At 43.7% G+C, this 16,598-nt stretch overlaps 5 protein-coding genes across 6 annotated transcripts; 3 read left to right on the top strand and 2 right to left on the bottom strand.

Annotated features, from left to right (window-relative positions):
- Positions 1–2,835: 2,835 nt before the first annotated feature.
- On the bottom strand, positions 2,836–4,939 carry LOC1279464 (NADH dehydrogenase [ubiquinone] flavoprotein 1, mitochondrial). The gene is made up of 4 exons (XM_061657259.1): positions 4,739–4,939; positions 4,352–4,612; positions 3,201–4,277; positions 2,836–3,131 (listed from the first exon to the last, which is right to left on the bottom strand). The coding sequence occupies exons 1-4, from the start codon at positions 4,785–4,787 to the stop codon at positions 3,052–3,054; spliced, it is 1,467 nt and encodes a 488-aa protein (XP_061513243.1). The 5' UTR covers positions 4,788–4,939; the 3' UTR covers positions 2,836–3,051.
- A 238-nt stretch (positions 4,940–5,177) lies between these two features.
- Positions 5,178–7,862, bottom strand: LOC133393258 (zinc finger CCCH domain-containing protein 11A-like). The gene has a single exon (XM_061657263.1). It carries the CDS (start codon positions 7,354–7,356, stop codon positions 6,931–6,933), a length of 426 nt encoding a protein of 141 aa, XP_061513247.1. The 5' UTR covers positions 7,357–7,862; the 3' UTR covers positions 5,178–6,930.
- Positions 7,863–8,094: 232 nt separating this feature from the next.
- Positions 8,095–10,508, top strand: LOC133393257 (E3 ubiquitin-protein ligase PPP1R11-like). The gene is made up of 2 exons (XM_061657262.1): positions 8,095–8,343; positions 9,944–10,508. The coding sequence occupies exons 1-2, from the start codon at positions 8,248–8,250 to the stop codon at positions 10,304–10,306; spliced, it is 459 nt and encodes a 152-aa protein (XP_061513246.1). The 5' UTR covers positions 8,095–8,247; the 3' UTR covers positions 10,307–10,508.
- LOC3292248 (succinate--hydroxymethylglutarate CoA-transferase) lies at positions 8,343–9,915 on the top strand. The gene has a single exon (XM_061657260.1). It carries the CDS (start codon positions 8,549–8,551, stop codon positions 9,824–9,826), a length of 1,278 nt encoding a protein of 425 aa, XP_061513244.1. The 5' UTR covers positions 8,343–8,548; the 3' UTR covers positions 9,827–9,915.
- A 1,468-nt stretch (positions 10,509–11,976) lies between the features above and the next one.
- LOC1279466 (F-box/WD repeat-containing protein 5) lies at positions 11,977–16,187 on the top strand. 2 transcript variants are annotated; one of them, XM_061657258.1, is made up of 8 exons: positions 11,980–12,677; positions 12,942–13,099; positions 13,187–13,364; positions 13,748–14,188; positions 14,283–14,650; positions 14,705–15,045; positions 15,127–15,277; positions 15,356–16,187. In XM_061657258.1, the coding sequence occupies exons 1-8, from the start codon at positions 12,338–12,340 to the stop codon at positions 15,494–15,496; spliced, it is 2,118 nt and encodes a 705-aa protein (XP_061513242.1). In that variant the 5' UTR covers positions 11,980–12,337; the 3' UTR covers positions 15,497–16,187. The 2 variants fall into 2 exon arrangements, with proteins under 2 accessions (XP_061513241.1, XP_061513242.1); XM_061657257.1 differs by having other exon boundaries at positions 11,977–12,677; positions 14,283–15,045.
- The last annotated feature ends 411 nt before the right edge of the window (positions 16,188–16,598 follow it).

The raw sequence follows: 16,598 nt of genomic DNA on the forward strand, positions 1-16,598 counted from the left end.
ATGTGTCAAATTAAGTACAATTTGCTCAAAGAACTGTCAAATTTTGAAAACCGCGTATCTCCGAATCCGCGTATAAGAGGTACCGTGTATCTCGGGGACCGCCTGTATTTTGAATGAAAATCAAAAGATAATGGGTACACGTGTTATTTTATTAATAGCAGAAAGGTTTTACATTACTGTGCAACGCATAGGATCGCCGTGCATAGTGCTCGCACGCCCGCAGCTGAGCGAGATGTTTATTTATTTCATATATGTGATGTGAGAGGTGATGAGGCAAAACATCAGGCGACAAGTAAGTTTGCTAAAAAATGCTTGATTTTAAGCATTAGACGAACAATGCGCGGTCTTCTTTACCTTGCAGATTAAAAAAATGAGATACTGTGTTATAAGTGCGAAAAGTTTAAGTGGGTAATTTGGATGAAGCAGGTATGACGTGATTGTTCGGTAATGCTACATAATGAGTTAATGTTGTTGTGTGATTTACCTTTTCGTTTAAACATCCATCCACCAGTATAGATAGAGGTGTGGCAATGGAAAACGGGACTGCGACAATGCGCCGATATACAGATCAACGGAAAGCAGCTAAACTACCGATCAGGGAAGAACCATGGCCAATATGTCCCGTAGTTTTGTTGTGTGTGCTGCCAGGCGAAAACTAGTGCAGATTAACCAGGTGAAACTTAACACAATCGCACACCAGTTCGAGCTTTTTGGTAGCCATCTTGAACCCTCAAAAACCCTCGCTCGAAAAGTCAAAAACCATCACAACGACTTACAAAAACAATCGCCAGCGAGGGAAAATCGCACCGATCTGGAGCGTTGGCGAGAACTCGAAAACCAGATTTTGGCCTGCGGCTTATGTTTACACGATCGGGTACGATTCTTTTCGATGCGAAAGTTGTAAAGGGTCGCTTACACAGAGTGCTGTTTGTTTGTCAAAATAGATCGCATTCGTTAAAATCTGTCATTTAATTCAAACATCAAACCAAAACTGGCTTCGCCAAATGCTACAAAAACTTATAAATTGTAATAAATATTTGTTTTCATTACAAAATAAGCTGCCTCACTACACAAATGTTTCGTACGATTGATAAGAAAAAAGAAAAGGAAATTTGTTTACAATATATCCTGTTACAACGCACATTAGCGCGTTTTTTACATGTAGCATCATATGGATAACACATATATGATATCGGCAACAGAGTATTTTGATGATTTAATTGTTGCCCGATCAAATTAAAACAGTTCGTTTTCCATACATGCACATTTTGTCTGTTTAGATTTATTGTTAAACATGGTTAAACAAGCGCTTGTGGTGGAATTGTGTACGCATAAAAATTCAACTATAAATGTCGAATGTTTCAATACATTTGTTTCGCTTCTTCTTGGGTAGACCAGACTTTTGGGTCTTGCGTCTTGCATTTTTTGAACAACGATTTAAGTGGGTAACGAAAAAAGCGAAATAATGTACCAATCAAACCAATACTTACCATGATTGGTACTTCGTAAATGTTAATAATTTTAAAAAAATGTGAAATGTGATATATCTCATGAATTTTGTTCGAATTTTTCATCGCGTAGTTTTGTACTATTATGAAATTTTACGTTTCAAGAAGCACGAATTATAAAAGTAACGGCTGATTGTTCAATTCGGTCAGATTTGGAGGCTCAGAATATGCTTTGACCTTACTATGCTTCTTCACATCTTGAATCTGAATCACTTATCACATATGTTGCATTTTTGCTACTATTGGAATCTGCCGGAAGCTGATCATGCCAAATAAATAAGACGAACAAAACCTTAACACAAAGCATGTTAGTCGGTAAACATGGCAAAATCATGAGTAAAACACACATTTCGATGCAAAATAAAATATTTTCGTTAGATTTCAATGAATAGTTAACCGTTTTACCACCTGAATTTGCAGACATGTTTTAATTTACTCAATTAACAGTATTAATAAAACTGTTTATTAAATAATACAAAATACAAAATTCGCTAAGTATAAAATTCGAGTGCTGGAGGCATTTTTACGAGCAGAATGTTGCGAACTGACGCATGGTTCTTCTGCAACGGCTGCGAAAACTTGTAGACGCTGTAATTGTCAACATTACTTTCTTATTGGACCGCGCCTATTTCATATTGGACTCTATGGAAAACATAAATACAAGCCAAGCGCAATGCGTTCGTATCACTTGCTTCTTCGGAGCAACATACATTAGACGGAGACTGCTCAGGAGTCAATTTTAGAGAGTTTACAATTGGATGAACCCGTATACGGCACAACATGAACATATCCGATTTTTTCTTATTTACTTGTTATTAAGCATTCTATTTGGCATGAATTTGATTTCCCTCGTTCATATAGAGCGGAATGTGAGGTTTCAGCAGAACAATATAAAAAAAAAAATTTTTTTTGGTTTAACGTAAAAGAGAGTAAAACGAAAAACATATTTCCCACTTGCAAGGCATTAGTCTGATCCGATTCGTATTTGTGATATCTTTTCTAAAAATAATACTGATACTGAATACAATAAACGTTAACAAGTTAAGTAAAATTGGAACATAATGCCATCGTAGCGATAAGTATGAGACTAAGCGCATTCAGCTAGGTCAAACAATGCAAAACAAGTATTAGTAGAAGCTGCCAAAAAAGCTAAAAAGATTATCTTTTGCGTACTGTTGTGTATTTCGCTATGCGTCATTTAATGTGCCAAACATTATGATTCTAACTAATAGGGGTTTTTGACCATAGATTAAGCTTTGTGTGTGTGTGTGATTGTGTGTGTGTTGTGATTATTTTGCTTAAAAACTGAAACCACGTTTCAGACGACTCGGTTTCTGTTTTGTCTTAAACAGTATGGAATTTATTCACCTTGTGATACCATTAGAGCAAACAATTTTATTTAACACAAATGTTGAAACTGACACGAATGTTGTATGTATTCGAACGATCTGTAGTTCCCTTTTAGCATTTGTGTTACATCCAATCAAACACTACAGCAGCATTCCTGGCAGAATATCGACATGAGGGAGATAATTTATCGTTACTAATTCTTACCGGCGGCTTGCTTTTGCTCGTACTGCTTCATCCTGGACTCGATTTCCGGGCGGAAGTGTCGGATAAGGCCTAAAAGGGATATGAATCGAATGTATGATACCATTAACTACATAACTGTATGGAAATTATGCAACTTACCCTGCACTGGCCAAGCGGCACCATCGCCCAACGCACAAATGGTGTGCCCTTCGATCTGTTTGGAAATTTCCCACAACATATCGATCTCGGCCGGACGAGCGTTACCGGTTACGAAACGATGCATAATCTTGTTCATCCACGCGATTCCTTCCCGGCACGGCGTGCATTGGCCGCAGCTTTCGTGCTTGTAGAACATGATCAGCCGCGAGATGGCCTTGATGATGTCGGTCGACTTATCCATCACGATGATGGCCGCCGTTCCCAGAGAGGTCTGCGCCTGCACCAAACCGTCAAAGTCCATCAGCACATCCTCGCACACCGATTTCGGAATGACCGGCGTCGAAGAACCACCAGGGATGATTCCCAGCAGATTGTCCCATCCTCCGCGAATACCGCCCGCGTGGCGCTCGATAAGCTCCTTCAACGGAATCGACATCTCTTCTTCGACCGTGCACGGAGTGTTAACGTGGCCGGAGATATTGAACAGCTTAGTACCAGAGTTACGGGTGCGTCCGAAGCTGGCAAACCAAGTGCCACCACGGCGACAAATGGTCGGAGCGACAGCTACGGTTTCCACGTTCGAGACCGTCGTCGGACAACCGAACACGCCGACGTCAGCCGGGAATGGGGGCTTTAGACGCGGCTTTCCCTGCTTTCCCTCAAGGGATTCAATCAGCGCCGTTTCCTCGCCACAAATGTAGGCTCCTGCACCGCGATGCATGAACACATCGAAGTCGTAACCAGAACCACAAGCGTTCTTTCCGATCAAACCGGCTTGGTAAGCTTCAGCGATGGCCAACTGCATGTTGGAAGCTTCGTTGTAAAATTCACCTCGAATATAAATGTAAGCGGCACGTGCGCCCATCGCACGACCTGCGATCAGGCAACCTTCGATCAGCTTGTGCGGATCGTGGCGCATGATCTCCCGGTCCTTGCAGGTGCCCGGTTCACCCTCGTCAGCATTCACCACCAAATACTTCGGACGGCCGTCGGATGGTTTGTTCATGAACGACCATTTCATGCCAGTTGGGAAACCGGCACCTCCACGTCCACGCAAGCCCGATACTTTCATTTCATCTGCGCAGGTAAAATATGGTTTAGTAATAGATTAGCATTGGGAACGCATGTCACCGTCACACTGCTGCACTCACTCAAAATCCAGTCCGTGCCCTTCAGCAGAATCTCCTTCGTCTTGTACCAATCTCCGCGCTTGAGAGCGCCCTTCAACCGCCAATCATGCCGACCGTACAGGTTGGTGAAAATACGGTCCTGGTCGGCCAATGGACCGAACTTGGTCTTCGTTTGCGGTGGTGGTGCGGATGCTTGAGCCGACTGCAGACGAACTTGCTGCTTGTTGTTGCTGCTGGCCACAACAACAGCCGAATTGCGTAGGGCAGCCGGAACAAGGGCCACTGCAAGGAAGGAAAGTCCAGAAAAGTTTGTATATTTCCCGAAATTACATAATTTGCTTGTGCCGTGTGGCAATGCAAAACAAACGCGAAATTACTACGTACGTTAGTAGCTTAATGTTTACTTACCCAATTGCTGCTTTGGCATGCAATTAATACGCACTAGTGCGTTTGCCATTGTTTATTGTTTCACTACGCGTGACCCTTCTGCGTTTTTCGAGAAGATCTGATCCTTTTCTGCGACGAGGAACAATTTCGCGATATTATGAATGAAAATAAAGACCAAGATGTCTAAATACAATACGTCAGAAGGCATCTGACATCTTGACATCGACAAGCGCTTATCTTACCTGCATGAACCGTGTAATAGCTTCGTCAAAAAAGAAACTGCCAGCATTCGTTAGATTTTCATGAAATGTTTCATTTCAAATAAAACGATGCCACATGTGTTGCTGCCGACTGGAATGATTGTTTTTTTTCATCTCTGTTAGTACCGTTCAATTCCATATTTCGAAACTATACGAATTCACTCATATCGGACAACAAAAGAGTTCAATTAAACAGTGCATTCAATCCATTGATTACTTGTTTATTACGTTTAAATTTTGCGATTATAGACCACTTTATGTTGCGCCCAATACCTTTAAACTCTTATCCGTGGTAGTCATTCAATTTAGAATGCAAATCCGAACGAAACCTTTGCTAGATCATATGGTTTGTGTATGTGTGTGAGTGAGTGCAAGTTTTATTACCTATAGTTTGCTTAGGGTAAATCGAGATAACTTTTGCCATTTCACGTCGTACAGCTTCAATGAAGACTATCGAATGCCACTCAAAAGAACTCCAAACCAAGCCAACAGCATGCAATTCCAAACTGTTTAAATACACTCAAATGATCTATTAAAATGAGAATCCTCTGCTTGTGTGTTCCATACTTAAAGGAGTACTTCAGGATAATCGGGCTAGTAATTGTGTATCGGGCTAAGCTATCTCTGTTGGATCTGTATGCCATTTCATGTGACGATCATAATTTGGAATATTTCCATGTGTAGCAGACGACTTTCTTTTTGTTCCTATTTGCATTCTCAATTACATACGCATGACTGTACGACACACTCACCGTAGCACACATATGTATAGCAGGGTTACAGAGTTTTGCTCGTGATCTCCTTCGTTCAGAGCAGAACATGCTTCTTATATCATGCTTCGTTTTCTATTTATTTTTACGCTGCCTGCAATGTACGACCAGTATTCAATGAAACGATTATATTTCTATACTCTTGATGTATTACTTGACTCCAAATTCCATACTGTAATGCTCTATTTTTTTCTTCCTCTGCTCCTTAATCTGTGGTTTTGCTATTCTCTCTGTAATTGTTTTACTAACTTGCATTGATTCTATTTTTATTGTTTTTCTTTTTTTCAGGATTTTTTGTTGTTTTTTTTCGCTTAAGGAACTTTCAATCACAAACCTTCACCGAAAAATAACGAGCCATGTGTGTATCCGAATGGTCAGCGGTTGTGAACTATCTATTGCAAGAACAATCATCTATCCTTTATATTGATTTACATGATACAACAACGAAAAAAAAAAACATTGCAAATGAGTCTTAGATAGCAGCGAAAACATATGCAAAACTGTGACTTTGAGTTTCAAATGCTCTTGGCTAGTTGTTTCTTCGTGTCGGTACGATGATCGCTATCGTTCCCTTCGCTAAATTGGTTGCAGCTTGTTTAATTTCGATTTCTTCCAACCAAAACCATTCCTATTTGTTTCGCAATTTGCATGTACGCAGTTTCTTCTACAAATGCATGAATTAATCCTCTCTTAACCGTCCAATTTCCAACCCAACTCATAATTTGCGTTTCTTTAACGGAAAACCGATTGATCGATTTACAGATTTCACTATTTTTGTTACTGAGTAAACCGTTGGATATACACCATTTACTGCACTGTAAATGTGAATTTCGTTTGCGATAATAACAACATGATATGATAAGCAAGGAAAAAAATAATAAATATAATAAATACAAACTTGTAGCTGATTATTGCCGAAAACCATTTAAGAATAATGTATAATGCGCTATGCAATGCGCAGAAGGGAGAAGAATAACGTGTTGAGGCAGCATTAGTCCGCTGCCCGTTGTATCTATCCAGATGTAAGCAATTCGGCGCGCACTCCCACCATTAGCGTAGAGAGAGAAACAAGAGAGTTACAATTTAATCTTTTCCGCAAGGTGTATGTGTGACGACTGCCACTACTGCGGCTGACGGGCATTGCCGATCGGTTCATCCAGCTGTGTGTCCCTGTGCACCGAGCTTAGATGATTCTCGGCAGCAAGGTTGCATAGTTGTAGTCCAGGACGACTGCGGCCGAAGTCGAGTGCATAAGATGGGCGGCTGCTGCGTTGGCTGCGGCGGCCGCAGCTGCCGGCTGCACCGGAACGCCCACATTGCTCGTCGTCGGCTGCGCGGGCTTCGGTATCTTGTGCTGGAACACGCAATGCGGCTTGCGGCATCCGCCCGGCTGATCCTCCCAGAAGCACGGCGTGGCCGAGCGCGGCTTTTCGATCTTCATGTGGCGCATCGTGCAGGTGCGGTTGTAGCATTTGCCCTCTGCCCACAGCTTGCAGGTCTTCTCATGCCCAAGTGCCGCCGGCTCATGGCGGTACTCGCAGTTCGTCCCCTTTTTACATGTCGAATAGTAAAAGAAGTAGCAATCGTGCAGGTTCCTCGGAAGGTCCATAAATGGAGGATGGACCAGCTTCCGACGAGGTGGCTGCTGCCTTTTCGACCGAAGAGCAATTTTTGAGCCAAAAGCGGGACCTCGTCTGCGGGGCAGTTTCTCGGCTACGATCGGCGTCTTGAGTGCTTTTGATCTAGAGGGGGGCTGCCGCAAAATGGTCGATGGCGTCTCGCAGACCGCACCAATGGACGTCGAGTTTCGATCGGGGCTGGCAGGCAAACCTTTACACGGCCACTTTCTTTTTCCCACCTTCCCCCACGACACGCGAAGAACACTTCACACTGCTCCAAGCGGACGCTTGGCAAGACGTTCCCTCTGCGGGGAAGTGGTGTAATCTTTTCTTCGCAAAATACCACAACTTGCGGATACTTGCTCACCTCAGGGTTTTACAGGACCAGCCAATAAGAAAGAAATAACCGAAACAGGAGTGTGTGAACTTTTGTTGTTTTTACGATATTTTGTAAGTGTGTTTATTCGTACGTCATTTCTCGGTTGACATTTCCCAAGCATCAATTTGGCACCAGAAATTCACAAACCACGTGAAGCGCCCTTTTCTATGGAAGAATAATGATGAAGAGTTGTAGAAAAAATCTTTTTTAATGCTATCGACGTTGGTTTTGCATTAAAAATAATGTTTTAATTTACCAAAAGGTCTAAAAAGTCTGCAATATTGCATGATTTTTGGCAGCTCATTTGACATGTGTTTTTAAATTGATATTTGGGTCATTTGCACCACCAACACAACCAAACGTGCACAACACAACACAACGAGCGAAGTGTCATTCAGTGAAAATAGAAGAAGCTTGAAAAATTGTATAAATTTGGTGACCAAAACGACGCATCAGCTGCTGCAGTGCTGAATTCTTAGCTGAGCGTGCATCTGATAGAAACATGAGCGCCGAAACTCCAACTGGTATTAGCCGAACCGTTACCGAAACAATCCTTCAGGATGAATCGGTTCCCGGCACGAGCAGCAGCGGCCCGCAGGCAAGTAGTAGCAGTGTGATGGCAGGATTGTTGTGCACACACTAGAGTGGGGTTTTATCGGGATGTGTGGGTAAACATTCATAAATCCTCCAATACGCTGCTGTTGCTGCGTAGCGAGAGTTGCGCTCCGCCTGCTTCCCCACCTGTGCTTGCGTTATCTTTTGTTCGAGACAGTTCATTTGCGTACACCATTCTCATCGACGGCATGTTGCTAAAGCGCTTACTGCCACCTGCTTCCGTGATCATCAATGGCATCCGGCGTGCACACATTGCCACTGATACGGGGGGGAAACAATTTCCTCTGGAAGGAGTCCGCATCCTTGATCTAACCCGCATCGTTGCCGGGCCGTACTGTACCATGGTGCTCGGAGATCTCGGTGCGGAAGTGTACAAGATCGAGCGACCGTATGAGGGCGACGAATCGCGCAAATGGGGCCCTCCGTTCATGCGCAACTCGACCGACTCCGTGTACTTCATGGCGGCGAATCGGAACAAGAAGAGCGTTTGCGTGAACTTGAAGACGGGTCGAGAGGTGATCTACGAGCTGGCCAAGAAGTGCGACGTCTTGGTAGAGAACTACGTGCCCGGGAAGCTGGACTCGCTAGGGCTGGGCTACGAAACGCTCAAATCGATCGCCCCATCGCTAGTGTACTGTTCCATTACAGGTTTCGGGTCGGAGGGCCCGTACAAGGCTAAACCTGGCTACGACGTTATCGCCGCATCCATGGGTGGGCTGCTACACATTACCGGAAGCGAGGACGGACCACCGGCCAAGGTTGGCATAGCGATCACGGACATTGCCACGGGACTGTATGCACACGGTGCAATACTAGCCGCGCTATTGCAGCGGCATCGAACCGGTCGGGGACAAAAGATTGACGTAAATCTGTTTTCCACGCAGGTTGCATGTTTGATAAACGTCGCAAGCAACTATCTCAACGCCGGCAAGGAGGCGAAACGCTGGGGAACGGCACACGAAAGCATTGTTCCGTATGAGGCGTTCGAGACGAAAGCGGGTTACATTACGCTTGGCTGTGGAAGTGATGCGCAGTTTGTGTCGCTCTGCCGTTTGCTAGGCGTGGCAGAGTTAGCTCAGGATGAACGTTTCGCTAGCAACCGGACGCGCGTCTCACACCGGAAGGAACTGATTGCGATCCTTTCGGACATTCTGAAAAGCAAATCGTCATCGGATTGGATGCGCATTTTTGAAGGCGCATCATTTCCCGTCGGTCCAATAAACAGCATGAAAGAAGTTTTTGAGGATCGCCATTTGCAGGCCATTGGAATGGTTAAGACACATCCGCATCCGTTAGCGGGAGAAGTAAAGCTTGTTGGCCCACCGGTAGTGTATGGGGAAGCGAAGAATGAAATTACTTCCGTTCCACCACAGCTGGGGCAGCATACAGATGAGGTCCTGCGTGGCTTACTTGGCTACGGAGATTCCGAATTGCAACGTTTGCGAAACGAGAAAATAATACAATAAGCATCGGTTCGAAGTTGGCAATGTTATTCGCCAATCCGCCGCTAACAGCATTTAAATCCTTGTAATAAATGATCATTGTTGAAAAAGAAGCTTAATGTGTTTTTAAATGCATTTCAGGAACCACCTGTACTACGGTTACGGTTGCAAAAGCCACGCAACGGCAAAAAAGTACAATGGACAAACGGAACCGTCGACAACGAGCATATGAACAAGAAAAAGTCCAAATGTTGTTGCATCTACGTGAAACCGCGAGCCTTCGGCGAAAGCTCATCCGAAAGTGAAGATGAGTGTGAACACTGCTTTGGCCATGTTGAGTTGAAGAAAAAGAACCAGAAAGTTCCCCCGATGCCAGTGAAACGTGATGACGGGGATAACGACGACGGGGAACCACATAATGCTGACGGTATTGGCGGAAACTCCTTGGGATCGTCAAACGGCGGTACTCCGTCGGAACCACCGTCAGCATCGGGCGGAGAGTAGTGAAGTGAAGTGGTGAATGCTTGCTTTTTGGTTCTGTATTCAAAAGAAAACATAACGATCAACTGAAGAATTGGCAGCGAAGTTTCTACCTACAAACCTTTTAAGCAATTATGTTAACTTTAAAAATAATTGTAATATAAATGTTTTCGAACCAAATATGTACATAAATCGGATGTTAATAAATTAGACATTTTAAGATAATGTACATTGAATTGTAGGTCTTTTATTAAAATACAGTGGAGCGCCGTTTATCCGGGCTCATCGGGACTCGAACTTGTCAGACCTTGCGAAAAACACGGATAATGAGTCAAAGCATATATTGTATCGCAAATTCCTGTTTTTTTTAAATGAAATTTATATTACGTATTGGTAAAAGCTACCCAGTTTTTATTAAGTTCGTGTTTTTCCAATGAGAATATTTGAAATGTGCCATGAATTATACAGTAGAATGTCGATTATCCGGGCAGATCGGGACCGAACGGTTGCAGGTTCATAGATTTCCACAGATAATGGCCCAAGAAATGTGAAATTCATGTAACAATTATAAATTTCGCTGGTTTTACTCACAATTCGCTTTGAATGAAACGATTAATCATTTGTAAAATATTAGTTTAATCAATAGGTTTCACAGCTTGGGCGATCCCGTGGTACAGTCGTCAACTCGTACGACTCAATAACATGCCCGTCATGGGTTCAAACCTAGAATGGAACCTAGAATGTCTCCCCGTAGCAAGGCCTGGCTATATCCGGCTGTGTGGTAATGAATTAAATGTCGAAAGCCTGTATAGGCCCGGCATGTCCGTGTAGAACGTTACGCCAAATTAGAAGAAGATGGTTTCACAACCGTTCATAGACAAAAATGAAGCTCGGAAATATCACTAGATCACTAGATAGTTGCACAAAAATATTGTTAACCAACTTGACCATCGCTGCATATGTTCGTCACGATTGAACAATTGTCTAACTTATGCGCACGGTTAAGCCGACCGCTGGTTAATCCGCCTTCGGTTAATCGAAGTTTTACTGAAGTGTGTTTTGTTATGACAATGTGCTCGGATGCCCTTTTTTCAAATATTCTCCCCAGCAAGCAATGTCATCTTTCTATTGAACTGCCATTTATCAACAGCACGGATAAACGGACAGCCGGATAAAAGATACTCGAATAAACGGTCCTCCACTGTAACAAGGTGTGTTTATGAAGGAGGTGAATTGTTAGCGCGTTTTCCGGGCGCCATCATTGAGTATTGTTATGTCAAATCGCATACAATTTTCCATACCCCCCTCCAGTCCTCGCCGATTTTAATACCGGAGCCCCCAGTATTGTTATGTCAAGTCGCGAAATGTCAATTTGCTCTGAAGCACTTCACCTCCTAATATCCATACACCTTGCACTGTAAATAGCAAATGTCAGATTATTTCTCTAAGTTAGCAAGAACATATTCTAAAAATGGTTAATTCGTTATCTTATTTGCTAGTAAAGCGATTTTGGAGGATGTTTCAAATTATTTAAATAAAAAATAAAGCCTTTTATTTGTTCAATAAACTTTATTTGATTAAACAGCAATTTTTAACAGCAATTGGCAGCACAACCGGTTCATCGATTAATTCTCGCAACAATCGACGAAACATTTGAAATGGAAAAAATGCTACTTGGGTAGCCCAGCTGTCAGAGATTATTTTTATTTGCACAACGATTATTTGTTTTTTTCCTCGCTGCTCTGTCGTGCGAATGGTACAATTTTCGGAAGGAAGTGAATATATTTCGTCAAGTGGTGATTCGTACATAAATATATATATCCTTTCGTGCTACCCAGCGCAGAAACTGTTTTGCGCTGAGTTTCATTGCCATTTGTTCAAATCAATTGTATCATGCGTACGCTTCGTTTACCGTACTTCGCATAGAAAGAGAGAAGCGGAGAGAAAAGAAAGGAAACCAGACAGAAAAACGATAGTGAAAGTGCACGGCGCAACTTCCTCCACCGTGTGTGAAAAGCTGCAGCGGGGGCGTACTCACAATCAACTACGAAAGCCATGGCGGAAATCGGCGATGATGTGCCGTTGGCCGATAGGATCCGCGGCAAGACCGTGCATCAGCGCGGTGCTCGCGAAAGTGTGGAGTCCAACAGCTCGACAAGCTCCGGCAGCAGCGAGCAGGACGGAGAGGACGGAGGAACGTACATGGACAACAGCCCGTGGGTGTTTATGCCCGAGCCGCTGTTTATAAAAATCTTTCTTCAACTTCGAGCGCGCGATGTCCTGAACGCTGGCCAATGCTGCAAACGTTGGTACAAACTGTCCAAAGATGATTACATCTGGCGAAAGTACTTCCGCCAGGAGTTTAACGTAGACCCATCGATCCAGCTGAAACGAGGTGAGCGCTGGTACGGAAAGGGACGTATGACCAGCATCCGTCGAGTGGTTAGGATCATGGACAGAGTAACTGAACGCAAAAAAAAACAAAACATTTTATGTCGCTCTTCTAACGCGCTGGGTTGGTGACATAATGCACAAACCAAACGTTGTTTTGAAACTGCGCAGCAAGGCGTAGGGCGAGGGGGAGAAGGAGCGAATGCTGTGCGGTGCAGTGCGGTGAATCATTAATTTACGTTCTCCAACATTGAAAACCCTTTCGCAGGTGCGGAAAGCTGGCGGGCCGAGTACCGACGCTTGACCAACAATGTGCCGATGGTAATGACGGATGTGCTGACCTTCCATTCACACCAAGTACTGCACGTTAGCTTTTCACACAACGGGAAAATGTTTGCCACCTGCTCCAAAGATGGGTTTGTAATCGTGAGTATACGCAACCAGTGGATTACATGTGAGTGCAGCTGGCGACATTATTGACTAGGATGCCATTTGCTTCTCTCTCTCCTGTAGGTATGGAATTCGGCCTATCCAACGACGATACGGGACTCCTACGATATGCGCAAGCTAAGCTGGAAGTATACCCAGTTTTCACAGTTTAATCAAAGTGACACGCTGTTGCTTGTGTCCGGGGTCCATTTTGGCTCCCCGCATAGCACTTCCGGCGAGATTGCGGTGTTCACTGTACAAAGTAAGTTTTTGATAAGCGGCGTGCCTGTCTGTAAGTAGGTTCGATTTGGGTTGTTTTATTGTAACGGACAGTTAACGTGCGTAGCGATGTCACGTGCTTTGATGTACATTTTTTATGGAACCATCCAACCAACCAACAGTCAGCGAATACCCTATTGCTCAAAGGGTTAAATATGTTTTTAAAGGTTTTAAAGGATTGTATTTAGAATTGTGCATTTCATTAAATAGTTTTGCTTTGTGAGAACCATTTTAAACTTGCGATGAAAAGTATTCATTACATAGACTTCGACTTCGAACAAGAAAAATCATTTCACATTCGGACCCTACCCCCTAATCGCTAAGCATCGTTTCACAATTGACTAACACTTTGTTTTCCAATTTTAGATGGGTTTAAGCTGAAATGCCGCGTAACGAATCGCCCCTACGACATATTTGGAACGTGGTTCAGTGATCAGCATTTGCTCTCGGGCGATCTGAGCTGGTTGGCACACTTGGTCAGCTCCTCAATACTGTGGCTCAACAAAGCGAACCAGGAGGTTGACTCAGAGCATACGCCAGTACGTAGCCAGATGTACAAATTCTACAATCGCAATGCCAGCTCCATACGTGCGATCATGGTCGCGAACTGTCCATGGTTAAGCGATGAAGCGGAAGTGAAAAAAGAAGGCGAAAAAGAAAAGGGCACCAGTGATGCAGAGCAGAAATCGTCGGACGACGAACCAGGAACCAGTAGTGGCGATCGTCGGGCCGGAAACCCTCTGTCACACTACCAGATGAGCCAAGACGTCGATTCGGATGAGGAACAGGACGAAGGCGTTGATGATGGCACGTGTTTATCCTAGTGTCACACCACCCGGATGTGGTTGTGGTTTAAGTGCTAAAAAAAAGTATTTCTATACCGTCTCCTTTTGTTTTGCAGGCCAGGATCCCAGAGCAGCGGAAGATGTGCCGTACCAGCTGCTCGTTGGCGACCAGGTAGATTACGCTAGCCCGATACAGTATCTGCAAGAATTTCGCCAGGAGTATGAGGAGTCTTACTACGAATCCTCGGACGACTGTCTCGAGGACGACGAGGACGACGGTGACGATGAGGAGCTGTCCGAGGGGGAGGACGATTTAGAAAACATGTGTCCAAAGTATCTGATATTTTCCACCGGCTCAAAGACGTACACACCGCATCAGATCGGGTTCAAGCGCATCACGAGCGTCAACTTTCCGCGACGTATCGATCCGGGTCCATCGCTGCGTGAACGCATAGCGCTACGCGATCGGCAGCGCGAGCTACAGGTAATTATGGCCGAGATGTCACCGGAAGAAATCCGCCTGCAGTATATCTTACAGAATGAAGAGCCTCCGATGGAACCGAACTGGGCGAACTATGAGGCGGTGGCGGGACGATTCGACAAGGTGGACAAACTGATCGATCTGCACGGGCACATCATAGGGATGGGGCTGAGTCCGGACCACCGCTATCTGTACGTGAACAGCCGACCGTGGCCGAAGAACTGTGTGATTCGTAACCCGCTCGATCCGCCCGCGATCGCACAGGAGATCGATATACACGTGATAGACTTGATGACGCTGAAGAAGGTGGGCAAGATGCTGCGAGCCCACAAAGCCTATACACCCAATACGGAGTGTTTCTTTATCTTTCTGGACGTCTGTGATAATTATGTGGCCAGGTATGGGTTTCCACAATTCTCAAGGATCGATTGATCACTCACATGATGATTTCTTTCTCTTTTTTTATTAATAAACTATAGCGGTGCGGAAGACATGCATGCATACCTTTGGGATCGTTACTATGGCGTGTGTTTGGCCAAGTATCAGCACGCAGACGTGGTGAACAGCGTTGCCTTCAATCCGCGGGACAACGAGATGCTAGTGACTACCAGTGACGATTACGAGATAAGGGTAAGAACCCTGCACAGCGTGTGGGTTTATGCAGCTGATGAAACCAATACAAACGATCGTCGTTTCACTCATTCACAGATTTGGCGATCGCTTTCGAAAGCAAAAAAGCTGGGCATACCAATCGTTAACCGAGCGTCCGAGTTTCGTAAACAGAAAAGCAACCGACCACCGCCGCCACCACAGCAGCAGCATCAGCACTGCATGCGATCGTTCGTTTAGGCCTTTGCAAGGAATGATACGTACGTCATAAGGTTGTTGTTCTTGTCTCTTTGTTTTGTGTTTGGTTTGGTTTGCGGCAATGTAACAGTTGTCCTATTTCCCTTAGAATATTCCGTGTCTTACGTTTGTAAATGAAACAAGTAAATATCAACATTTACATGTCCTTTGTTTAATCAACCTACGGAAAACCATTCATTATGAACCGATTTTCTACCCAATCATACTTTTCGATACAATGGCGAATCGAAATAAAATATATTTTATTCGAATCAATGTGTGTGTATAGGAAGTGTACAGCGCAATGCTGTGCGAGTCTTACTCATACGATGCAATAGTGTTTCTTTGATACATTTATATTTAGTTTTGTAAGCATGCGCGATCGGCTACCAACGGCACATCGTTTAATTGTGCGTTATATTGTTGAATATGTTTATAGGATTGTTGAAAGCAATTTTATACACCCTTTATGCTGCTAATATATTTTAACTGTTATCAAACTCAGCTAGATAGTTGCTACGTTCCAAGCGGGATCGTTATGTATGAGATTTTTAAACAATTTTTAATCTCGTGATCATGTTAAGAAGAAAAAAATGCAAAGAAAGAGAATTCTTAGCTGTGAAAATTTTAAACCTGTAGGAAAAGCGTAAAATTTTCAGTAGGAAATAAAATAAAAATGTCATTACAGATGTGATTTGTGTGTTGAGTTGTGCGTTGTTGTGAAGTGGAAGAAGTACGAGTTGTACAAACTATTCGAGTGAAGAAGTTAGCAAAGATTGGGCGCCTCCATGGGGATAATGATTTTTGCACATTCTGATTTACTTCACTTATTTTAGGAAAAAATGAAGACACTGCCGCTCTGTCGTACTTTAGAAATATGAATTAATCAGTTGAATGTTTGCTCTACTCTGCATACTTACATGGGCATTTGGTTGGGCAGAGGCATATTTGGAAGGCATATTTAATAGACTGTTGCTGTGTTATCAATGTATGTTATGTTATTTATGTCATCAACCTATGAGATGCTTCCTCATGTGAATAATTACAAACGATGATTCATTTGCTTGACCTAAATTGGGAAAGGGCATCGGACTTGTTTAATGGT

The sequence above is a fragment of the Anopheles gambiae genome, chromosome 3 (assembly GCF_943734735.2).
Source record: "Anopheles gambiae chromosome 3, idAnoGambNW_F1_1, whole genome shotgun sequence".
Lineage (NCBI taxonomy): Eukaryota > Metazoa > Arthropoda > Insecta > Diptera > Culicidae > Anopheles > Anopheles gambiae.